The 27,740-nt window shown below is 36.3% G+C and overlaps 1 protein-coding gene across 2 annotated transcripts in view; it reads left to right on the top strand.

Annotated features, from left to right (window-relative positions):
- LOC114646859 (glutamate receptor ionotropic, delta-1-like) overlaps window positions 1–27,740 on the top strand; it is a 1,476,314-nt gene that overhangs the window by 1,382,103 nt on the left and 66,471 nt on the right. For both annotated transcript variants that reach the window (XM_028795229.2, XM_051922843.1), the window contains exons 11-12: window positions 5,606–5,945; window positions 9,607–9,745. In XM_028795229.2, the coding sequence (XP_028651062.1) occupies window positions 5,606–5,945; window positions 9,607–9,745 (479 nt within the window). The remainder of the gene's footprint in view (window positions 1–5,605; window positions 5,946–9,606; window positions 9,746–27,740) is intronic.

The following is a 27,740-nucleotide window of genomic DNA, read 5'->3' as shown; positions in this document are numbered from 1 at the left end:
GAACACCCCTAATCCCAGCTTTAGCCCTTGTATGTACTTTAAAGTCTTGGTCACTGTCAAATATGACTGATATTATAGTCAAATACTCCCCCCACCTTCTTTTATGTCTCTAACACCAAGCAATTAGAGTACCAAAACAGACAAGAGAGAAAGATACACTTATAATATACATAAATTAACTTAAGATTTCCAATTGTGCCCAAAATATAAGCAGAGCAAAAATAAATGTTGATAAAATAATAACCCTGAATATTAAGCAGTTAATAGTGCAAGGCAGCTCTCTTTCTTAGCATGTTGAGTGGTCTCTGGTTTAATGTGGTCTGACATGGCCCTTAGAAGGAATTGCAGAGGCACAGCCTGGCTGTCTTCATGAATGGAGCAGCAATGACACTGAGCCTTTGTAAACCTAAATTTACGCTAGTCCCCCTGCTGTGATGTACCTGCCAGACAAAAGGGATATTGTAGTGCAGGGGCTCCCAGTGTTCATTTAAGTCCTGCTAAGGCAATCCTCAGGCCCCATTCCATCCCTGGCCAGATTGTCCTTTCATCTTGAACTCCTGTATTCCCTCAGACTGTGTTCCTGGAAGGGAAATGGGGTGATAATGTTTCTAAAACTTGTCCTCCTTCCAGAGGCTCATAAATTTGACCTGTACAACCAAATCCAAGATTCTGATGTCATAGATATCAAAGTAGCAGTTTTGAACTCAGCAGGGTGTGGGTTATAGCAAAGCACTCTTGTTTAATCAGTTACAACCAGATCACTGCATTGTCTTCAACCCCTCTACCAAAAATTACATATCCCAGAGCAAATGTTTGTATGTGATCTACTAGGGTTATAAATACGCCTTAGCAACAAGTAGCTTATCCAGTGTCCCTTAAACATTATTATTTTAAAAAATATGTTACTCAGACTTATTCAATAAAGACGATTATACAAAATAAATAAATGAACAAATAAAAATAAAACAAAACATTATTAACCTAGGGGTGGCACAGTGGCGCAGTGGGTAGCGCTGCTGTCTCGCAGTTGGGAGACATGGGGACCTGGGTTCGCTTCCCAGGTCCTCCCTGCGTGGAGTTTGCATGTTCTCCCCGTGTCTGCGTGGGTTTCCTCCGGGCACTCTGGTTTCCTCCCACAGTCTAAAGACATGCAGGTTAGGTGGATTGGCAATTCTATATTGGCCCTAGTGTGTGCTTGGTTTGTGTGTGTGTCCTGCGGTGGGTTGGCACCCTGCTTGGGATTGGTTCCTGCCTTGTGCCCTGTGTTGGCTGGGATTGGCTCCAGCAGACCCCCGTGACCCTGTGTTCGGATTCAGCGGGTTGGAAAATGGATGGATGGATGGATTATTAACCTATAAACTAGATAATTACTCTTCATTGCAGATATTCACTATTACTAACCCAGATTTGCTGGTCCTATTAACCTAATAATTATGAATGTATGCACAGTATGTATGTACAGTATGTATGTATGTATGCATGTATTTTTAAATAATGCACTTTTATTACTTTCCTGATAGATGCATGCCAATAGAAGAGTTATAATATGACAAACATACATTGCTATAACCAAAAAGTAAAAAATATCAGTCCAATCAATATTACATTTGATCCAGTAAATCACGGAAAGAGTTAACATTTATTATCTTAAACAACACTAAAAGTACACCCTTAGCCCTGCAGAGAGCTAATTAGTAAGGAAAAGCCCATTATATTATACTGTTTCATATTGATTAAAACAACAGGAGTTAAACATAAACATCGAAAGGAGCCTAGCAGAATTATTTTAGAATAACATTGATGAATTCATGCCAGATCCCAAAGAAAGTCTGCATTGGTCCACCCAAAGAAATTGATTTTTTTCATGTTTTAGCAACATAATATATTGTTTTCCCATTGAGTTATGGAGAGTGAATTAGGATTCATGCATTTGAGCAGAATTAGTTTATGCACTAACAATGCAGTGTAGGAAATAGTCTAGATAGCCTAATCCCCTCTAACGTCACTCCAGTGTTGTACAAGGATCTGGAATGATTGTAAATGTAACACTTTCTCATAGTAACTAAAATATCTTCCCCAAGAAAGGGTAGAAGTATGTTAACAGAATGGGACAAAGCAATAATGCAAATCCAGGACTTAGAGCTATGTGAGGGCAGGTAATTTTAAAAACTTTGGCGTCTTTTTAAGATATGGCTTCATCTGATAACTTTAAAAACCTTCAACATCAGTGACCACGGGACAGCAGTATACACTGCTTTCTTTATGTAGACTAATGATACAACCAAATATTTTTAGATCAGCCTTCTTCTTATCTGAAAGCTTCACCACTACACACAATCTTTACCAAACTTCAATTTAATTTTGTGACTTCTGCACCATGCAGTCTTCTCTTTAAGCCTGTTTAAGAGGCCTCTTTAATTATATCATCTTAATTTAGTCACGTTTCTCATTTATATTAAAGCCTTCTGTGAAATTGTCTCCACCATGCTGTGCTGTGCTCTTCTTGACATTACTTTACTGCACAAAGCCAAGTTTTAAAAGATGTCTCTGTGTATGTATGTATTTTAATATCTGGTGATGGTGAGCATGTCCTAGCCTCTTTTAATACTGTATTCTTATTTCTTCTTCTACTGATATGTTTATGAGTTGGTTGCCTGCTACAGTACAAGTATAATGTATTTCTGTTTGCCTTGGAAATCACCTTATGATTGTATAAACTGCAATGGTGCCACATAAAATAGTACTCAAGACGAGTTTAGTTCTGGAGTACTATTGTGGCTGCAGCTTTTTATTCCATCCTGTTTAACAAATCAATGGGTCAGGCTTGTATCTACAAGTAATTGATGTAATCCTTTAATCGCCTAGCCTTTTTGCTTGTGTGATTTTATATGATGATTACATTTAGAAAAAAAATCAGAAATATGTATGTTTTGCCATAGCTTTATTTTTTTTACTTTATTTTATTGTTTTCTCTTTAATTCACTGCCATTCTGTGGAGTTTTCTCCTTAATTATACCCAAATACTGACAATTAATGGTGATCAGTAGGCAAGTTAATGTGACTGATGTTGCTGCTCCCCTTTGGCATTATATGTCATTTGCACCTTTGTCTGCTCTTCTCTTCATTAATTTTCCGTTTACAGCTACAATCAAGGCAAAAAATTCCACTTAAAAAATTGAATTAGAAAGAATGTGGTAAAAGATATTAAGGATTAAAAGCTATGCCAAAAAAAATCTAATTTCTTCTAAATGTAAATAATATAATGGCACATTATTCTGAATGCAAAAAAGGAAAGGCTAACTAACTAAACAATTAGATCAATTAGAAGTAAGACTGGCTCATTGATTTATTCGACTTGTTAGAATGAAAACCTGCAGCCGTAGTAGTACTTGAGGAATGAACTTGAGGACTATGGATCTAAAATGAAAAACAATGCATATGGCAAATTTTTAGCGTGTTGTCCTTAAAAAACCAAAATAATCAAAATTAGCAGTTCACTGTCAAGAAGGTACATTCCCTTAACCAAAACAGTATAAGATTCTTAAAAATGCTTAATCTAATTCTGAGTCTTTGGGGTCAGATACTTGCTTGGTAGCACCTGGTGCAAGGCACGAACCAACCATGGGTAAGAGATCAGTCCATTTCAGAGCCTACTCTCACACGTCCCCAAATAGGACTAAATTCAGTTGCCCACATCATTACTAGAACCCCCTCTATTCACCATATCACTCCCGTTTTGCAGCAGCTTCACTGGCTTCCACTTAAGTTCCGCATTCAATTCAAAATTCTTCTGTTAACTTTTAAGGCTCTCCACAACCTCGCTCCTCCATATCTGTTTGACCTCCTCCATGTTGCCAGTCCCTCCTGTACCCTCTTCCTCCATCCACTTGTCTGTCCCCTTCATCCATCTTACCACTATGGGGAGCAGAGCATTCAGTTCCTCTGCTCCCCAGCTCTGGAACTCACTACCATCTGAGCTTAGAAATATTGAATCATTTTCACTTTTCAAATCTAAACTTAAAACTCATTTGTTTAAAACTGCTTTTTCTCTTTGAATACAATTGCTCTGTCTGATTTTAATTTTTGTATTTTAGTTTTGTTTATAATCTGTGTTTTATGTATTGTTTGTTGTCCTTGAGTGTTTAGAAAGGCACCTACAAATAAATAAAATGTATTATTATTAAATTACAATTGCCAATTTACGTTGCATGTCTTTAGGAAAATCTACACCAATAGAGGGAGAATCGGCAAATTCATAATGAACACGTCTGGGATTTAAACTTATCATACCTGCTCTGTGAAGCAGGAGTGCAAACCACTCTGCTACCATGCCATTCTTTTTCCTGAAACTCCCCACATTGATTTGGCTTAAAGTGTATTATCTGCTATATAAAATATGCCTTTCCTTCTACCTTTTCTTGCAAATTTTCACCTTCTGCTTACATATTCACCAATGATTCCTCTTTGCTTATGAATCCTGATCCACAGAAAAAAGATAGTCATGTCATGTCCTTCTTAGCTGGAAAAATTCTAGCTTGTAGTCCAGCTAGACCTTGCTATTTTCCGGCACCAGTGATTTGGGTTCACCCATGCTGTCTCTGTATCTGCCTCTTGGGCCTCATAACAACAGTAGGTACCTTGAATCCAAGCCTCTGTTTTATTCTACATGTCAATAACATAAAAATTAGGAAATGCAGGCTACTAGGTGAAACAGTAAGAAATATTTCACTTCAGTAACGTGGCAAAAGATGAAGATTTGGCTTGTTTTTATCTAAATGCATATTTTTTATTTAAATTTGAAGTTTCTCTTTCTAATTTAATATTGTATCATTCTGTGGCAAAATGCCTCTCCTGGCAATGCCAGTGTGCAGCAGGTGTGTTTGTTCTCTGCTGTAGACACATTTTGATAATTAGATTAACAGCCGTTCCTTTTCCTTTCTTCACACCTTCTCTGAAAAAGACCAATGACTGAAGTGTTATTTTTTATTTCTTTTTATAGGGTATATCAACTGATAATTTTTAATTATTTTTAGGGTGCATAGTGACATACTATTAATGCGTGGTAATGTTTTATTATACGTAACTTTTTTTTAAATGTTTACCATTTTTTGTAATTCTTGCATGCATTTGAGGGGAGTTGTTGTTTGCTATAAAATGTGTTTATTTGTTGAGCTTCTGTAAAAGCTAGATTTTCCTTTGTGATGAATAAAATACTATCTGTCTATCTATCTATCTTTCTATCTATCTATCTTTGTAGAAAAATAATTAATTGAAAACTGTTAAGCATATGCTGCATATATGTGAGAATAATTCTTTTCTTCCAGGAAAAGAGATCAGAGAGAAGAACAGAACTAAATTAGATAGGGAGACACAACTTTTGTGATATAACTGATTTTACAAGATACATCGACGTGGACAAAGCGTCTCTCAACAGTATCTAGGATACCTGATAAACCTGTCTTATTTTTTTTAGATTAAAAAAAAAATCTTTTTTAATGCCAGAAAGTCCCTGAGAACAAAGTTGCAAGCACATTTATTTTCAAAAAGTATCTACATTTTTTTATGCTCACACATATTGCATTCTGAGTTTTCCTTTTTCTTACAGAGGGCTGACTTGGCCATCTCTGCGATTACGATTACACCAGAGCGAGAAAGTGTTGTTGACTTTAGCAAGCGCTACATGGATTATTCAGTTGGAATTCTTATTCGGAAGCCTGAAGAAAAGATCAACATTTTCTCTCTGTTTGCACCCTTTGACCTGGCAGTATGGGCATGCATTGCAGCAGCAATCCCAGTTGTGGGAGTTCTCATATTTGTGCTGAACCGCATCCAAGCTGTACGTGGGCAAACTCCACCAGCTCATCAACAGCAGCCATCAGGCAGCTCCCCCTCTACATCCCTTCACAGTGCTATTTGGATTGTCTATGGGGCTTTTGTTCAGCAAGGTAAGTTGTGCCATCAGCACTTTCCTTTTTTCCCCCAAGTGCTTCTTTTAGAACAAAATCAAATGGTTGACTATTCATATAAATCCACCACTTATTTACTTAATACTGTGTAGTCATTGTTTTCCAGAGATCAAATACAACTGCCCTAACAGACTCTAAATAACTGAAAAGGATTTTGATTAATCATTCTGTCACAAACTGGTTGGTGTAAATGACAAAGGACAGGAACAATTAATTCAGTTTGAAGATTAATTTCACAACAGGTGGAAAATTAAAGTGGCTCTTCAATGACTTGCCTTTGTATAACAAAATAATTGGCAGAAAATGTTTTGCAAGGAGCAACACCAAGTAAATACAGCCATGGCAAATTTGAGGCCTTAAAGTAACTCTTGCATAATAGATAGTGACAATGTCTAAGGCTTGCACACACTACTTGGATGCCTGTCATTGAAAGTATCTCAGGACTACTGTCTCTGATAATTTAATTAAATCTTTATGATGCAGGTATGAAGGTTTGAAATGTGGTGAATGTCTGAAACACTTTTAACAAATATTGTAACTGACTGTAAGATTGGATAGGTTTATAGTCCATGTAGCAGGACACCTTTAACAGTATTCTGAAGGGCATTCGCTTTGAGATTTTCAGTGGTCCAAGGCATATTATCATTCAGCATCTAAACTTGGTCTCTGAAAAATAACTTTTTTGACTGGAAAAGTTTTATAGAAAACACTTACGAAAAAGATACAAGAAGCTTTAACGTAAAGCTTCAAAAACCTGCAGAAATACTGCTGGCAGATTTTGTGAAAATCTTTTTTTTTAACTTTAGTACAGGGAATTATTATAATGCACATTATTTATACCAGAGATATTCAAATCAATATATCTTCTGCATGCACCATTTACAAGGCCAACATGTTCACAATGTACTGTCCTAATTGAGCAGTCGAAGATTACAATTTTAGGAATAAATGTACACCTAACAAATGAAAAAAATGAAACACCAGGAGATACTTGGAGGAGCTTGGAAATACACTGCTGGATTTTTCATAGCAAGTGTCAAAAGAAGTAGTACAGGTCTAGGACAGCTGTGGTATAAAATTACACACAAGGTTAAATAGAAATAGTTATAGTCAAATAGATATGTGTATACAGACTGACATTTGATACAAAACAAATCAACAAAACAATATAGCATTTGCATGTTCTGTGTTTGGTGGGTTTTTCTGCAGGTATTCACATGTCCTTTCAGATGCCAAATATGTATGTGTGTTATATTAACAGACATGACTTTATTGGTCTTATATGAGTATGTGGGGTGTTTGAATGAGTGTAGCTTGCCTCCAATATCGTTGAGTTAGGCTTCAATTCTCTGAGACTGTAAATTTGATTATAAACTGGAAAAAAGGATGATGAAATCCATCCCAGTTTGTTTTACACTTAAAACGATAGGATACCATTGTTTATATACAGTATATATATTTCTTATTTGTAGGCTTCAAGCAGGTTAACTGACTTGCTAAGAGTCACACCATGAATCAGAGGCAAGGAATAAATCCATAACTTTGAAATTTAAAATCTAGTGCCTTAGCCAGTAGATCTCACAGCCTAAGCAAAAGGGTTATAGAAGAGGCTACACAGAATAACTTTAAGGGCAGTTTACAAAGTTTTCAAAGTGGAAACTAAACCGCGGGTGCAAACCCCATGTCATCCTCAATTAAAAAACAAGAAAGACACTCCCTTTTAAAATTAGTATAAATTTCAACTCACAATGCTGTATTGCATATTGAGCGATGATATAGGTCAAAGCACACACAGAACAAGAAACTGACCTGTGTTCAAGAAAAAGTGTGCACCCTTCATCTGAGGTGATTAATTATTCATAAAAGATACACTCATGTCAGGTCCTTCTTAGTTCTAGACATTCTAGCTTGAAATCTAGCTAGACTTGACTATTTTCAGGGATCAATCATTTGGTTTCCCTGATCCTGTTTTAGTATCTGCCTCCTGCAATTCATCCATCCATCCATCCATTTTCCAACCCGCTGAATCCGAACAAAGGGTCACGGGGGTCTGCTGGAGCCAATCCCAGCCAACACAGGGCGCAAGGCAGGAACCAATCCCGGGCAGGGCGCCAACCCACCGCAGCCTGCAATTCATACCAATAGAAACTACTTAGAATCCAAGCTTCAAGTCTGTTTTTTGATCCATGTCAATGGAATAAAAGATAGGAAATGCTGGCTACCAGGAGGTTTGGTGAAACAATAAGAAATAATTCCCTTCAGCAACATGCTTGTTAATACCTCTTTTTTTAATTTCGCTTTAAATCTGAATGTTCTTTTTCTAGTTTTATACATTTCATCCATCAATTAAAAGCATGAAAATTTACCCTTTTTATAAGTTGTATTATTTTTCACTCACAATGTTATATTGTATATTGAGTGATGATATAGGTCAATGGATTTTCTTCCTTAGAACCAAAACAAGATGTTGGTCTGTGTTCAGAAAATTGTGCACCCTTCATCTAAAATGATCAATACAATATTTATTCTAGATTAACAATCTATTTTCTTGTCAAAGATGATGTTGGAAGAAACTGGCAATAAGCAACTTTGGACAAGGCACAAGTCCATCACTGTACATGCTTGCCCTTTCATACAAGGCACAACAGTCAGCAAATAGCCTGATTGCATGGCATTAAATTGTAGGATGAAGACAGTGGCCATACATTTAATCTTTAGAAATGCAGGCAAAAAATATAAACTCTTTGGAGAAGGAATCCTGAAATTATTCTCCTTTCAATATACAGTAGTATCACATTTATTCAAAACCATTGTTTCTTTTCATGATTCTGCTTCAATTTTAGGGTCATAAAGAACCAAAGTCAAACCCAGCAGTATAGACGGGTACCAGTACACCCCAGTGCACATGTACTCATACTTGGCCAATTTAGTCTCTCAGTAGCCTAACTTGCACATTTCTGGATGTTGGAACCCTGAAAAAAACTCACACAAGCACTGGCAAAAACTCCATAATCATGCAGCTCACTTGTAAAGCAGAGGCATTTACTACTATGTTGATAAATTAATCAGAAGCACTTTTTTTTGTTATAATTATTATTATTGCCCAATAATGAAATATTACATTTATAATTGATTCTTACTAATGAAACAAAATATTTATCAATCTGATTTTTGAGCTAGATTAGTCAAGTTTTAGACCACAGAATGCTGCAAAGTGGGAGTAGGATGACTATCCATCACAGGATATACACATGAACAGACACATTCTTGTACATACAGACCAAAATTTTAAATCAGTTTATTGAAATATTAATGTCTTTGACATGTCTGTTTACACGATCTTCTGAAATATGAGAAAACCAATGTGAATATAGGGTCAACATGGTGGTTCCACACAGAAGCGCCACTGAGGTCCTGACATTGGAAAGGCAATGGGAAAATTAACTCTGTATATTTAAACAGCAGTTTTTTGTTGAAATATATGTTTCAGTTAAGATTGTTTCATCAGAATGTTATCATGAAAGATGCACTTTCTAAGCACTAACAATGCCCATAATAAAATTACCTTTATTTTTTAAGTGCAGATTATTAAGTCTTGCATGATGTAGAAATGTACATCAACTGTCCAATTTTCTTGCAGGTGGGGAGTCCATTGTAAGCTCTGTTGCCTTGCGGATTGTCATGGGCAGCTGGTGGCTTTTTACTTTGATTGTCTGCTCTTCTTACACTGCAAACCTGGCGGCTTACCTAACTGTTTCACGGATGGACAGTACTGTCCGGTAAGGCTATTTATGTAAATCACACAAAATTATTACCACTGAGTTTTTATTTGTGACAGATCACCAATATATTTCAAAAGCTACTTGAAATGAGCCAGAGTTAATAAAACCACAAGAAAGTAATTTATAGCTGTTACTGCATATGAGCTTCTTGGCTAGCTTTAGTGTTATTAGTGTCCAGTCATCATAATGCTACTGGACAGAAAATCACAATCAGACAGATTCAGACTAGCTGACCATTCAGACACTCCCTGGGTAGTAAATTAATGCATAAAACCATTGTAAATGCTGAGAACAGTAGAACAGTCCTCACATTTGCTGGTGAGAAAAATGAAATGATTAGGGATCCTATTGCGAAAAGCTCTGCTTCCTGCATCAATTACGTTAATGGGAATTTTACAACTCAAAGCAAGTTGCAATCATGTAGGTTTTATTAGTTTCAGTAAGGAAAGAAATGGTATACTTTCATAGCTTTATAAAGCTAATATATATATATATATATAATATGCCAAAATACTTATCCTTTTTTTCTGGGACAGATTTAGGGATGACATGCTGGAGCTCCTCACTTCAGCCTAACAGCCAAAAAATGTTACAGTTGCTGTCCAGCTCACTACGCAAAAGCTAGAATTTGAAAACTCCAATTCTAAAGCTGATGCCCTTAGACAATGTGCTTGTCTGCCAGTATCTTATCTGTCCCTAAGTAGCTAGAATCATGTCCAGCACTATTTCCAGGCAGGTCACTCTCTCTATCACTATCTAATGGACACATGGACATATTCCTCTAATTCTGTAGGTCAGTACAAGCCAGAGCTGTCTTGCTCAAGTACAGCAAATTTAGTCTCACGTTGTTGGAACAGCTGAAGCCTCACTCCCATGTGGTCTTCTTGAAACACTACTTCTGTAAATGTAGACATCCTGCAAGTCTGTCATTTTATACAGTATTTGGAGCAGAGGACTGTTTTTTGGTGGTGTAAATGTGGTCAATATCTGCTCACTGTTACTGCACAGATTTAGGGTCATCACTTAACCTGTTATGCACATCATTGGATGTGGCAGGAAAATTTATTGATTACTCGAAAAATGCCCACACGGTCATTGACAAAATTTATGAACTTAACACTGTAAAGTAGATGGAATTTGAACCAGTAGTACTGACCAGTGTGCTGCATTATTTCTCCTTTTGTTATTTGTTTATTTAAAATATTTTTATTAATTTAAAGAATGCTACAGTATATATGGAGTAAGAATAAGAATTTTAACTATAATGAACAATGTAACTATGAAAGAATTATTATGAAGCTGCAAAAAATATGTCATGCTATAAAATTACAAACAGGTTCAACCAGGAGCAATTTCAAAAACTTAAAAACATGCACCAAAAAAAGTATATTTCAAAAAATTCTCATGACAACAAATATCTGTATGCAAAGACCTATCTTTATTATTCATCCATTTTCTCACCATCTTGTGCAGTCAAGAATTGTTGGGAGATGAGGCTAATGTAGGTAGCATTTGGTGCAAGACAAGAATTAATCCTATTCCAAGCATTTTGCTGCAGAGGTTACTCATACACACACACACGCACACATGCACACTCACATTCATATTGGGCCACACATATTGGGATGGGGAGGGACCACACAGTACTCTAATTAAAAGCCAAAGTAGACACGACAGTAATGTGCACATTGCACAATCCTGGGCCAGGATTCAGGACCACTGCACCAGCAAAGCTCAAGACTGCAGCATAAAAATAATTTTACAAACATTGTTTTGATTTGTTATATGAAAGAAATAGAGATTTTAAAGTTGTAAAGTGAGTAAGCACGTGGAATGACAGATGTTTCTTTAAAATATGCCATTTAATAAGGACACTGGGGCACAAATTAAATCTAATCAAATTTAAATTTCACACAGATGCTGGAAACCATATCATCATACACAAATATAAATTTATCTGTGAAAGCTGCACCTTGGAAGTTGACAAATGTATAAGTTAACTGTTTATATGATTTAATATGTTAAAAAACTGGCAACAGTATATGTAGAAATATTTTAGCATAGGGCCTCAATTAAAGCTGGAGAAAAGAGACCAGCTTGGTAGAGGATTAAAACATACAGAGGCTCTATGTTATTTATTTAATTTTGTATGGAAGTTTAAATAAAGACACAATTGTTAATTAGTAGAAATTTAGTTTAAGATACACACCCATGACACCCTAGTAATAGTTCACAGTAGCCATCTTTAGCAACAATTGCAACCAAAATAAAAAAAGAGCAGCATAGCTCACTCACAGGATTAAACTGAATCCTAATGCAAAACATGGATTAACAAATCAGCTAAGGTGCATTACACAGCTGAAATATCTGCAAGAAAAAGATAACAGGAACAATACGGAACCCTGACTAGAAATAAATATTAACAGTAAATCCTAAATAATACATGATATATGCACAGTATGTGAATTCAACACATGCCTAGTCATTTTAGTGTAGTAAAAAGGGGGATTATATCCAAAAATTATGTATTATTATTGTTATTATTAATGTATTATTTATTTATTTTAAAATTATTTATTTATTTATGTGAATAATAACTTGTCACAATATGACAATTAACTATATTCTGTTTAACTATGTTTTTAACTCACTTATCCAGTTAGGAGTTGCATGGAGCCAGTATCTATTACAGGCGGAGTGGTGGCTCTGAGGCTAGGGATCTGCACTGGCAATCGGAAGGTTGCCAGTTCGAATCCCGTAAATGCCAATAGGGACTCTGCTCTGTTGGGCCCTTGAGCAAGGCCCTTAACCTGCAATTGCTGAGCGCTTTGAGTAGTGAGAAAAGCGCTATATAAATGCAAAGAATTTATTTAATTTTATCTATCTGGGATCCAGACTTCTCTGAGGTGCCAGTCCATCATAGGGGATACTCACAAAAACACCTACACTAAAACACAGCCAGAATAGAACTGGCAATTAATTGGCAGAGTGGTGGAACCGGAAGGTTGCCTGTTCAAATCCCGTTATTGCCAGAAGGGACTCTACTCTGCCTGGCCCTTGAGCAAGGCCATTAACCTACAACTGCTCCAAGGGGCACTGTACAATAGCTGACTCTGTGTTCTGACCCCTAGGGATATCGATAACTACATTTCCTTGTACCTGTACAATGACAATAAAGATGAATCATTAACTCAATGCATATGCCTTTGGGATGTGGACACAAACCCTGAGTTTCTGGAGAAAAACCCCACACAAACGCAAATAATACAGATAGTGTGGTGGTGTGGTTAAGGCTTTGGACATCAAACCGTAAAGTGTGTGACCATGAGCAAGTCACTTCCCCTGTCTGTGCACCAATTGAAGAAACAAAAGGAAATGTAACCAATCGTATCTCAAATGTTGTAAGTCACCTTGGATAAAGACTCCAGCCAAATAAGTAAGTGAAAATTCTTAGGTTGCGACTCAAACCAAATATCCTCAAGCTATGAGGAGGCAGCACTAACCACTGTGGCATTCTGCTGGATTTTCTCAAGAACATTTGCATGTAAATCTGTTTTCTTTAAGAATATTTTTTGTGATGTTTAACTGTTGTTTAGTGCTATTTCTATTAATTATTCATTATTACTTTTGAAGTGTAATACTTGTCCTTTGGTTTAGATCTTATGAGTCTGTCTAGCTTGTTTCATTTCTATGTCTGAGATCTTATTAGATGTTTACACTCAATTTAATTTGGACTGACTTTTCCATTTGTATTTGAAAAATATGTGGAACCATCTCTGAAAACTTTCAGTTTTCTAAGTTGGCTCACAGGTTAACTAACTGGTGTCAAGAGAGTCAGAATAAATTAAGTGTACCTTTCAAAAGAAAGAACAGCAAAATAGCACCCTCTTCTGTCAAAAAAGTGGCTATAAATACAGAGAGAAGATCTTTGCAGCTCATTTTTCCAGAAGTAAAAACAGGCATGTGTTAATTTTACACCATGACCTCCAAACAAAGGGAAATTTAGAAAGCAGTAGTATATACTTAATCTGTCTTTAACCATTACAACATATGCATATAGTTTTTAAATAATGTGCAATGAAGACAGTAAGATAACATCATCTGTTCATTTTCAGAGGCAACTCGTTTCATTATAGGTTTGCTTTATGGTAAAGTCTAAGCCTGTAACATTAAGCAAAAGGCAGAAACCAATCCTCAATTAAACACAAAACCTTTGCAGAGGACGCCCATGCCCACATTTATACTCTCATACCAGACCATTTTAGGATCACCTATCAGCCCAACATGCACACAAAGGACTACACAAAGATGTTAAGTTAACCTGAAATACAATCCAGGTCTCTAGAGCTATAAAGTAGCTGCACAAACCACTGCACTACAGTGTCCCTGTGGAATGTGTCTACTGCTGTTAGTTGCATTTACTTGTGCTTTCATTCTTCCTGTATCTTCATTAAGTGCGGAGGATTTATAATTTAACTTTCTGTTAGCATGTTAACAGGTAAATTACTTTATGACCTTAAATGTTTTTTTTTCTGATTTAATGTATGCAGTTGGTATCATTGCAACTCCTCTAAGTGCAAGTTGTTTAGGCCAGTTTGTGTTCAATTTTATTGCACTAGACAGCCCAGCACTAACTGTGTTTCACTGGACTGAATCAATGTCCATCTAGCTGTGCCTGCAAAGTGATTTTATTTCAGTTTGAGTCTAAATCACTGTCAATCTCAAGTAAACTTCCAAATAAACATTTCAGATTCAGCAACAAAACGTACATTGTGTTTCTAATTTGGCAATATTATGTGCTTATTAATAATATTCGATTACCCATTATAAACTCATTCACCTTTACTAAAATTTAATTAATTATAGACTTCCAATAAAGAAGGCATGTAATGGTAAACATAGTTTTACTTTTTCAAGGAATTAAAACATCAAACATATAATCATTATTAATATTTGTGCAGAGAAGCAGATCCAAAAGCTTCAATTAATATAAGAATCAAGGCCCCAAACACAAAAAACAGAAAATGAGAAACCTTAGCTATGCCAATGAATGAAAATACCATATCATATGCACTGTGTAGTATGGTATAGTGGCTAGGCATTAAACTTTAAATTACAACCAGCTAGCTGAAGCCTTTAGCCAGACAATTTACCTGCCTATACTCCAATTGTAAATTTTGGGATGTGATAAACAGTATTGTATCCTAAACTTGTAAGTCACCTTGAACTACTGTAATAATACTGCCAAATATACAAAAATGACACAAACTGTTGATAATAAATCGATCTGTATGGCCAATTCAACTTGCTATAAGAAAAAGCACTTCAACCAATCAGTTTAGCATGTTATACAAAGAGCTAAACAGAAATTTAGATGTTGCAAAAACACAGACAAATGTATATAAAAACACAAATGTTATATGTACACAAAGATATATGGTTATATAGATACATTTACAGATTTTTAAAAACTACCTGTGCTACCCATCTAAGATGGATTGAAATCGAAGTAAATAAACAGAGACCTAATGTTTTTTTATTTCATACATTGGCTTCTCCATTTGGTCTGGTATAATAATATACACCCAATCCCTTTTCCAATCTTATCTTCTTCAAACAGAGCTGCCCATTTTCATCACTTCCTCCCAGCATCGCACTGACCACTCTTATAGTTGAAGTGTTTTGCTGGGAATATGTGGTGGTGATTGCTATGGCATTGGCCTGGTTTAGTGACAGTTTCTTGATGCATGTGTCAATTTAACACTATTTTCACTCATTCATTGCCCACATGCTGAGTTATCAGCCATTAACATTACAGGTATAAACCTCGTTCACATGGCCTGAGCAGTTGCAAGAAAGTTGCTACAATGCTGCTGTTACCAGCATGTAATATCGGACAATAGAATAGGCTAATAAGATGAATTTTCTTAATTTTACACTCTTATTTGGTATTTTTATTATTATTTTTTGATTGTTTTGGCCCTTCTTCTATATGTTGTGCCTATTTTTAAAATTTGTCTTCCTAACCATAACAGCCGGATGGACACAAAGATACACAACCACACACAGAGACTCTTATCCTTTTATTAAAGTGGATAAGCTGATTTCTTTCTGATATACCCTACTTTAGGCCTAGGCCTACTGGATTGGCTACTCCACAGGCAGTCTAACCCCAACATGAAAGGCTTAGGTTTTTAAAGTTCAACATATCTGCAAAAGACAGAAGAAAAACTGTTAAAAAAATCAAAGTTCTTTGCTAAAATCCTACAGTTCCACAAACCAGAAATCGATACCTTAGTCCAGAGCCAGGGTCAAAACGAAAGAATCCAAATAACAAAGTACACAAATCAAAGTTCAGGCAGGAACACACAGACAAGAACGTAATGATGAAGGTACAGTTACAACCACCGCTTCTCTTTTTATACAGTTGGGTAAATCCTTCAGTGGGATCATCAGGCTTTGCCTACTTTTGAAAGGATAAAGGGCAGAAAACACATAACACTAATATACTGTATATTATCATAAAAAATTACTAAATTAAAGGCAAAATAATTAACAAACAATACCATATTTATAAAAGTCATAATACTACATACATGCAAAGACAAAACAAAACCAAAAACGCAATCAATAACACAATGTGAAAACTTACATTTTAATGACAACAAAAAGAATAAATAAAATAAAAAATAAACTTGAGCAAATTAAAAAAAAAAAAATTTGAGCCAGGGCAACAACCCTGGCTGTACTATAACACCTAGGTTCTAAAAGTAACATTTTTAAAAACTTGTCTGGGTGCTGGACAGCTTTCATCTGGGGATGATGTATGTGATGTACATTGTAGATATGAAATAATAAAAATCTTGAACCTAAAACCTGTATCATAGCCAGTGAGCATGATTAGTAATTTTATATTAATTCAGACCCTTAACAAGTAGTCTCATTAACATGTCAAGAAAAGTATAAATAAAAGATGAAGATCAGTTAGAGGCTTGCAGTTTGCAGATAAGTACTATTATGAAAACTAGTATATCTGGTCCTGATTAGCCATAGCTAATTTCCAGACAGAAGAATATTGAATAGAGGAGGATGATGTGGTACTGATAGAATATGATCATAACGGCTTTACATATTAGTTTCAAAACAAAGAGTGAGTCCACAGATGAGAGGTGTCAGTTATTTTAGAACTGGTACACACCACTATCTCTCGCTCTCTCTCTCTCTCTCTCTAGCTGCTTCCTGTCTTCAACACACAGACTGCCATACCAAGCTGTGATGGAGGTTGTAGTACATTCATTCATTAACAGACCTTTTCATGGTTAATGTTACAAACTTCTTTATCTTTTTACGAGAGAACAGTCTCTGGTGAGCTTTTTTCACTATAATAGGATAAAGGTCACCACCAACTCATTTGATTTCTTGATTTTTAAATTCAGTTTAACCATTTGACCCTATCTGTTATTTGATTCATGAACTCAGATTCTTTAAAATTTGTGATAAGACTCACAAGAGTGGTGTCCTAACCAAATGTAACTAAGTCAGGACTTGATTTTACTGTATAATTTCTAGTATTTTATAATGTCGGTCGTATAAATACGAATGGGAAAACTCACGCTATTGGTCCAAGAGATTATGGTATGCTAACACCCACCTGAGAGATTAACCATGGAGCACACTGCCTTTTTTTCTATGCGGGTACAGCAATGCACTGTATCAGCAAGTCCTCCTAACCTCTCTCTCTCTCTCTCTCTCTCTCTCTCTCTCTCTATTGTGCCTAAGTGACCACATGGTAATACCCGAACTATTCCGAATCAATGTTTGCACTGATTTGCGTTTTTTGTATCTCACACCCTCATACACCTTTATCGGAAGAGCATCCCTTATCATACACTCTTCTTTTGTTTAATTACATTTATTCATTAATTTATTTATTTATAATTCACACTCACTTTTTGGAAAAGGTCTGGCTTTATTAAGGCTCATGTGCAATGAAGGTTAAGAATTTAAAAAATGCATCATCCTCTAAGCACACTAAAATAAGATATTCCTCTGAAATACATGTATAGTCATATGCTAGAAGTTAAGAATGACAGCTTCCATTTTCAGGTTTGAGTTCTAAAATGGTAGCCTTTGTAAAGAGCCTGTTGATTGTGTTTTTCAGTTTAAATTTCCATAATCCTTCACAAACTCATGTATACAACATTAGCAAGGCTCAATATTTCTTTTCATTGTGTTTCATGGCATACTTACTACTAAAACTGTTCTCACTTTTCCTACTGAATAACAGAGATGACATCTGCTCAGTGTGAGATTAGACATTACTAGGCAAAAAGTCATTTTTCAGCACTAATTGCTAGGCCTCTTAAAATGTAAAATGCTACCAGTAACTATAACCATTGTGTCAGTATAACAAGTTATGCTTTAATTAAATTCATTGATTTTCAAAATAGGGTAAATACTGAATTACTTGGTGCTATGGCATTTAGTCCATTAAGGTTGCATGAGCAAATACCATTTTCATTGTGTATTGCATTGCATGCAGGTTGAGCTCAAGCTTTTGCAAAATGTATTCCTCAAACACAAAATGTGCTACTTGCTTGCAAAATGTATTGTTTGAAAAATTTATCTCACGCACATGGAGTCCATATATGCAATTATCTGTGTGCTCCACAAGGCTTATTCTCACCTGGACAAAGCTGCCAGCACTGTGAGGATTATGTTTTTTTTTTTATTTCTCCATTTCCTTTCCATACCATCAGCCATCCCTGTTAAGGGGTAAACTCAGAGATATGCAGAGTGGTATGACAAATAGTATCAAAGGCCGCACTCAGATCAAGGAGGATGAGAATAGTGATTAGACCAGAGTCAGCAGCCATAAGGAGGTCATTGGTAGTTTTAACAAGTGCCGTTTCTGTACTATGAAGAGGGCAAAAACCAGACTGGAACTTTTCATATAGATTATTGTGAGATAAGTGGGTGTGAAATTGGATAGCTACTATTTTTTCATGAATTTTGGAGATAAAGGGCAAGTTAGAAATGGGGCAAAAATTATTGAAATTAGTAGGATCAGCACCAGGTTTTTTTAGTATTGGGATTATAGCAGCATTTTTAAAAGATGTACAAAGTACAGCGATGGCAAAAGTACATTCTTGATCCGATGTAGAACCCTCGTCATGTAAGTAAATAACTCAAGGTAAATAGGTAAATAACATTAGCTCTGGCTTTTATGTAAGTAACATATAAATGTTAATGTTTTGGGCACATGCACCATCATTTGTATGTAAGAGCCAGATCTACAGCATAAAGTCCCAAGTGAACTGCAGAGCTTCCTCTGTTTGATCGTCAAGGACATGCTCACAAATTACACGTGTAATGTTACGAAAAATACCTGCTGACACTTTAGTATGCGAGCAATGGTCCGAGAATGCAGTTAGACTTTTTTTGGGCACATACACCACGCTAGTGTTTAGATCTGGAAGGTGTAGCATGGCGAAAAAAATAACATGCGAGCTATATCACGTCTTTATGTGATCCAAATAAATTCCATGCGAGCTATAGCGCATCTTTATGTGATCCAAATAAATAACATTTGAGCTAGAGCGAGTATAGTGCGTCTTTATATGATCCAAATAAATAACATGTGAGCTATAGCGCGTCTTTATGTGATCCAAATAAATAACAAATGAGCTATAGCGCATCTTTATGTGATCCAAATAAATAACATTTGAGCTATAGTGCGTCTTTATGTGAAAACAGCAGTGTCAGATGGGGAGGGGGGGTAGGGTGGAATCGTGAATGAGACAGAGAATGAAACTGAATAAAAAAAAACAAAACAAAGCTAACCTTTACAAGTATCACACATTTACACCAGCTGTTACAGACTGACTGAGCGCATTTGTTCTGTTATATTTGTGCCAGTTATGAAAGTGTTTCTTTGATATTTGGACTTTAGGCTTCACATATTATAAACTATATGCAAACTGTAGGGGATTCACTGCATGCTGGACGTGTGGTTTAAGGTGACGCAGAAGCAGCCTTTCCAGTGTCTTCATGATTTTTTTTTAGTCGGTCACCCAACCGGCACAAAACATGATTTATAACAGGCTTCACACATTATACACTTCATGTCTACATTTTATCAATTATTACTAAAACATGAAAAACGTTTCTGTTTTAACGATGTGTTTACATAGATCGTTGTAGACACGGAACACACACGAAATGCATGTGTTCCAAATAACGATATAGTATTTATAAAAGGTGTCATTTTGCTTGACTTCTCACACTATACAACTCCAAGCTACTGACACGCAGGTAAACAGATTTGAGCTGAGAAAACTGTGCGGCAGTGGGGGATGTGATAGTAGGCTGCTTGCTGCTTATCAACACATTTACAGGACAAAAGACACTGATGGAGAAGTGTGAAGCGATTTAAGGTGGGACGGATCTACGAGTATTTTCATAGGCTCTGGTAATTCTAGTGTTAATTATTCTATCCATCTATCCTTCCAGTGTCGCACCAGCCCCGGTAGGAATACAGCGCGAGGCAGGACCAATCCATGCTTGCTAGCGCTGCGACACCGTGTCCTCACATGTTTAATTATTAACAATATAGATTATTTAAATGAAGTTTAAGTTTTGTCTGTTGTGGACGCCGGCCCGGACACAGACAGGCGGACACCGATGGTTCACCCACAACACGTTTATTTACAATCATATCTACAAAAGTGCACCTCAAAAGTCCCCAAAGTCCTGGCCAACAACAATGCCTCACTTTTTCAGGCCGCGTCCTTGTCTCTCCTCCTAGACCTTGTCCTCTCTTCTCTCCCGACTCCAGCCATCAAACGGAGGGAGGCGGCCCCTTTTATAATCACCCGGATGTGCTCCAGGTGCTTCCCAGCAATCTTCCACTGGCACTCCCCATTGTGGCAGAAGTGCCAGCTGTGCACCCCGAAGCACTCCAGGTGTCCCCGCTTCTCTTCTCCCCAGCACTTCCGGGTGTGGCAGAAGTGCTGAGGTCCAGGGCTCCAAAGGCAGTGGGGCACCCCCTGGTGGTGACCACGGGCCCCTATAGGGTTGAGCTTCAAAGCTCTGTACCCGTGGTCCCCGTAGGTACCAGGATGGTTGCCCCCACGTGGTCTGGGGAAGGTGTAAGCCCTCTTCCGGTCCTCTGGGGCATCCCGGCCGGGTCGCCCCCCCAGCCACCTGCAACACTGTATAATATAATAAACATATTTTGCTGCATTTCATCTTAAAAATGATATCATCATCATCATATGTAAATACGCGCTTTATAAAGTGGCTCAGGTTGTGCAATATTATAACTGTATCACAGGTTTACAGTGAGGTAATTGTACTTATAAGTACAAACAGTTCTACAAGGAGCACTTGATGGACTGATTGATTGCGTTTATAGTTCTTGGGATGAAACTGTTTCTGAACCGCAAGGTCCATACAGGAAAGGCTCTGAAGCGTTTGCCGCATGAGAGCAGTTCAAATAGGCAGCATGGCTGAGGCAGCATGTGCCAGATGCTGTATACCGATAATTCTCTTTCCGATCAACTGCTGTAGAGCTGTGATTCCACACTCCAATACAGTGATATAAATACTCAGAGTGGTGCAGTGAGAGTAATATGGAAAAAGATGATCTGCTGTGGCAACCCCTAATGGGAGCAGCTGAAAGAAGAAGAAGGTGCAGTGAGAGTAACAATGCTAAAGCAGCTATGTGAATTTCCCCTTGGGATTAATAAAGTATCTATCTATCTATCTATCTCTATCTCTATCTATTGTATTTGGAATAGTTTGGCTATTCTGTGGACCATTATATTGTTACAGGTTAATTACAATCAGATGCCTTAAACTAATAAACAGTATGCGATTAATTTCAGTGTACTATATATGATAAAGCCGCGTCATGGATGTGGATCTAAAAAATAAAGGGAAACCACACTGGAACAAAAGCACTGCTTTGACGCTGCATGCCAACAGTTTGCAAAACCGAGTGGCGAACTTGCGTACGCCAGGGTTTGAGCTACCATGAAAATGTGCATGGCTTTATGCCAAATTTAGGTTTTATACATTGCAATTTGAGCGTGGAAATGGGAGTACGCAACATTTTTGTGCATACGCACTGTTTATACATGAGGCCCGTGGTCATGTCATTTGCAGAAATTCTCAGATCATTCTGCACTTATGTGGTGTATTGATAAAGGGGAATGAGACAGAGCATAGCAGTTAGGTGGAGAACTTATTTCTTTGTGCAAAGAGATTTGTCTGCATCTAACATCAGCAAAACCAAGGAATCTGGTTATTGACTTTCACCTCACCAAAGAGTGTCCATGTCAAGTCATTATTCAGGGTGTGGATGTAAAGGTGATACTACCTACAAATACTTGGGGGTCTGCATTATTGACAGGTTATACTGGTCTCGTAACACAGAGGACCTATATAAGAAAGGGCAGAGCAGGCTCTTTTTCCTTAGGAGATTGTGTTGCTCTAATGTGACACCTTCTACAACTCTGTGATAGACGGTACAATGTTCTACGCTGTGATGTGCTGACCATGTAACGTCACTTCAAGAGAGGCCTACCGAATCAACACATTTATTAAAAGGGCAAGTTCAGTTACTGGACACATTCTGGACCCCCCTGGAGGTAGTAGTGAAGGACAGAGTTAAAAATAAAGCTGAGTGCCATTATGAACAACACAGCACATCTTCTCTGTGACACACTAACACTGAGGACTTTCAGCCAATGAATTATTCAGCAGAAGTGTGTCAAGAAATGCTACAGGGGCTCTTTTATACCAACAGCAGTGCACCCTGTATAATGCCCCACTGTGACCCTGACAGCCTAGTAAGAAGTTTTCTTTCTTTTTAATTTTCTTGCTTGTTAGTCATTCTGGTGTATTTTCAGACCACAGTGTGTGTATATGTTTAAGTATCTACCTATTTATGTATTGTATTGGGGGACAAATAAAGATCTATCTATATATCTATATATATATCTATATATATATCTATATATATATATATATATATATATATATATATATATATCTATATATATATAGATATATATATATATATATATATATATATATATATCTATATATATATCTATATATATATATATATATATATATATATATATATATATATCTATATATATATAGATATATATATATATATATATATATATATATATATATATATATATATATATATATATATATATAGATATATATATATATATATATATATATATATATATATATATATATATATATATATATATATATATATCTAGTACATGACCTTAATATCCATCCATCCATTTTCCAACCCGCTGAATCCGAACACAGGGTCACGGGGGTCTGCTGGAGCCAATCCCAGCCAACACAGGGCACAAGGCAGGGAACCAATCCCGGGCAAGGTGCCAACCCACCGCAGGACACACACAAACACACCCACACACCAAGCACACACTAGGGCCAATTTAGAATCACCAATCCACCTAACCTGCATGTCTTTGGACTGTGGGAGGAAACCGGAGCGCCTGACCTTAATATACACAACTTATAGTTTTCTGGACTAATTTGGTGGATATGTCATAATTCCATTTGTCTATCCATTTTCAAACTCACTTAATCCTATGGTGTTGGTGGAATATACTTTTGCTAAATGTTTGCTTGAAGGCTGCTAGGCAGTGGTTACCGTTGTCTTCATGGTATGTTTTTGCACTGACATTTTAGTTGTTTGAGTTTCACCAAACCAAATCTCACACTACTGCCTTTGTTTTGGCAATGTAAAGTAATGAATAATATTAATCACTATGATACATGACATTCACTTTAAGTGTTGCAGCTGATCTTGATAGTCTTGCTAAATAAACATACTCAACTACTTCCAACTGAAAAATTTCAGAACATGTATCTCACCTTGATGCAGCGACGGCAGCTTTGGTGTAAAGTTGCCAGATTGCAGGGTGGTCTTAGTCACTTAATAAACAACATTATCGTGAGAGCTAAGAAGCCATACTTATTCTGTATTCCAAAGTCTACATCAATGTTGAAAGCTGCAATTTTAAAAACACTTTATTATTAAAGAAAACATTTAGACAATGTGCAATAATGGGCTGATAGCATTTTATTTTACTTGTAAAGTGAAACCTTTGGTGTACAATAAAATTTAATCCCATCATTAGTTTATCCAATGCTTCTACAACCATCCACTGACCTAACCAGTGTATGAGTATACAGAGGAATACATTATATGGTTTCCATGGCATTTGTAAAATCTTGTTGAAATGTATTTAAAAAGGCACATTTTAGAATATTTTCTAATGTGATTGATTTATGGATTGAGAAGGAATGGTGAAAAACACATTTTTCTTAGAAGTGCAATGAATAATATAATGTGGCTATGATTGGAAATGTTCAAAGTAAAATTACACTTTATAGAATCAATATTGATTGCAGACTTTATTATGTAACATGACCCTGGAGTTCTCCTCTTAATAGTTGATGTTTAGAAAATAGAAATATCAGGCTTTATGTAGTGAGCTGAAATCTTACAGTGTGATGTGCAGAAATGCACTTCAAATATGTTGACATTTTGTTGGTTTCTTAATGGACCCATGAGATTCAGTGGTAAATGACCATAAGATCTAATGATAACATTTGTTAATAATTCAGCTATTGAAATATATCACTAAACCACATGCTGATAAGTACTATATACTCTGTAGTGTGCTATTAATAGCATTTCTGCTACCAGTTTTTTCAGTGAACTGTAAATAGTAGGCCACAGTTTACTGATGTGTCATTCAGAATGACTCAGACGGCAACAGTAGTGTCTGTCATCCAACATATATCCATGCCAGAAGTAGCATAATTATGCTTAAGCACAACTTCCAAATGTTTTATTATATGTCACAGAATGACAATTTCAAACTTCTTGCTAACCAACTTAAAATGTACTGCATTTTGTACATCTACAGTAGGTGGTATTACTTGAAACATGGTACATACACACCACATGTGAAAGACATAAGGAAGTGGAAGAGGGATGAACAACATTATTGACAAGAAGCAGATTAGTAATTGGTAATATAGGTGAACTTTGGATAGGCCAATAAGACAATTTTTTTCCCCAGAAGATATACCTGTAGTGTCCATCCAGTTTTCAGCCATTTCTTAACAACTCTAGCTTTTGTGTAGTGGATAATGAAGATCTAACCCGCTCAGTGTCCCTTCTCCCCATTACCATTATTTCATCTTTCTGTTCTTCCCACCTGCAACCCCCCAAATTTTATGGACACCATCTCCAAGGCCCACCCAGGGTGTCACAACTGTGGGCTACGTTCTCATAACTCTCACTTCACACATAATGAAGACTTTGAGAGACTCATTCTGAAGCAACTACAACCCCAGGATCAACTGCACTTTCCCTGGTGGTCACATATAGGAGTCGCCTTAATCTACATTCTTCACAGAGCCTCTGCCCACATCAACAAAGCTGACACTATGGCCAGAATCTGGTTGTTGTATTTAAGATTATTCAACTCTTCTGTCAGGGCATCAGCTCAAGGTCATGCAGGTAAATGATGATGCAGTGTCTTGGATTATGGGCAGTCTAAATGACAGGTGAGAGTTTCTGAAGCTTCAGGACTGCATAAGCAATGTAGAGAAATACAGTAGAGGGATGGTCACCAGCCATTGAACTTTGCCAAGATAAAGGAGGTGGTGGTAAATTTCTGTCATGGCAGGAAACCCTCTGAAATTAGTCACTATATTGGGGCAGGTGTTAAAAATTGGGTAACCCATTTTGGCAGTTTTGAATTGTTTTTTTTTTTTTGTTATTTTGCATCATTATTTTGGGCTCATGAGATTTTTACTTATCAGGCTTTATTTATAAAGTTTGAATTTTTTTTCTTGGTTTTAGAAAGAATTTAATTTTTTCATTTAAATTTTAAATGTGGCACATTGCCAATTTAGGAGCTGCTGATAATAATAGGATGTTATGGGATCTTGCCTGGTTGCTAGATACCTCCTATTTGATTTACATCACAAAGATTTGCTAATAAATGTCAGTGCAGCACAGGAGCCCCTTTGTCCAAGACATACATTTGATCAGTGAACAAATGCAAATAGATAGTCTTGATTTCTGGATTTTACTCAAAGCTCTTTTGTCTTTTCATCTTAGTATTTTAACTCTTATCAGACTATAATTAGAGTTAAACCCTCCGGCTTGAAAAACAACTCACAACGCTTACAAAAGGGTTTACAGTACAGTTCTGCTGTCAGTCATTAGGAAAGACTTCTTTTCAGTTTTGATTTCATACCATCTCTGGTTAGCTTCTTTAACCATCATAGAAGTTGCTGTTACACTCTTATTTCAGGAAGGTTACCCAGTGTAGTCTGTTTGGGGAAAATATGAGTGGTCAGCATCTGTACTGGTGGGGCACTTTGTGTTCTAATAACAAACATAACAGCAGGAGGTGAAGGAGCAGAAGACCCATAATATCAGGGGATAAATATGAACAGAAAAGTTGATTGGCTGATCAACACATAAACTAGCTGCACCCAATGGGAGAGCATATTCTGCTTTCTAAGAAGTCTCTTTGCTATTCAACCATATGATTTATAGGCACACTTGAGTGAGTGCTTGTAATACTATCATATTTTTTATGGGGATCCAATTTTAGTTAGATATTACTACCAGGTAATTTGTGTCTTTTCAAAGTTAATATTCATCTGCAAAGTTTTTTTCATTCTGAATCCATTGAAAAATTTCACCCTGTAATTGGATTATTTAATGATTTAAAGGTTCTTACTATGACCACATAGGAGTCTGTGGTTGGTTACTTTGAATTTTTGTGAGCACTTATAATTGCTTCTAGGTAGAATCTGAAACAATGCTACCAATTTCTGTGCATCACACCAAATAATGCACTTCATAATATAACTAGTATTACATATAGGGTATTATTATATTTTTAGAAAGACATATAGGCAAATGTGCATTTACTCATTTTAGCAGAAAAATGAAAAATAGTTTCTTGATCCAGGATGATGCGTATATGAGAGGCCATATGGCTAGTGTGCTGTCTTACAAATGAAATAGAGAAACTGAAGAAAAAGCTCAAATGTGTGCTTTTTCATAGCAAGATTGTATATAAACAATACATAACCTTGCTAAGAGAAAACAAAAATGCATATTTCTGTATAACCCTTTACCAGCAACCAATGTGAAGATGTAGGTGCAAAAGCTTTTGTTAAAACAAAACGTTATAAGAAATTTAAACTCCCACACAGCTACACTAAAAGTACAGTACATTGTTTAAGTATGAATCTTGTAAATTCCACTTCTCTCAGCAAAAAAGGGACAAAGAGAGTAGCCAATAACAATTATGGTTAAACAATATAAATCAAGAAGAGTATATTCATATCACACTGCATATTTACATCAAGTAAACAGCCACAGGTAGAAGTAATTAAATAAAATTTCCTTTCGGGCAGAGCATCAATGAAGATAATGATGAAAACTGTTAAATTCCTAAAACTTCTGTCTTCACCACTGAATGTTAATTGATAATCGGAGTTTAATTTTCTCTCCTGTGTTTAAAGCCACCAAACTTTCCTTCTGTTCCATATGGAATAATTAGTTTATGTTAATTTAAAATGCATTTTCTTCAAAGACATGCTGCAAGGGAAAAGAACACATCCTATCAGTTGGATCCGTATTTTTTCCAAAGGTTCCAGGCAAAATTTGTTTAAGTATATTAATTTACAGTGCATTTAGTCCATATCTTTCCTAATCATTTGTGACCCAGTAGTTTTCAGAAAATGCACTGAAACTTTTTCTTGAATGTCATGTATTTTATTTTTAGATTTGAATGATGTCTTTATCCAAGATGACTCACAAGATTTCAATTCATTACACATGTTTACATGTATTTCTTTTTTAAGGTTGAAGCATAAGAAAAATTAA

This window comes from Erpetoichthys calabaricus, chromosome 2 (genome assembly GCF_900747795.2).
Source record: "Erpetoichthys calabaricus chromosome 2, fErpCal1.3, whole genome shotgun sequence".
Lineage (NCBI taxonomy): Eukaryota > Metazoa > Chordata > Cladistia > Polypteriformes > Polypteridae > Erpetoichthys > Erpetoichthys calabaricus.
Note: the sequence above shows the minus strand (reverse complement) of the source record. Positions and strands in the feature narration are given on the sequence as shown.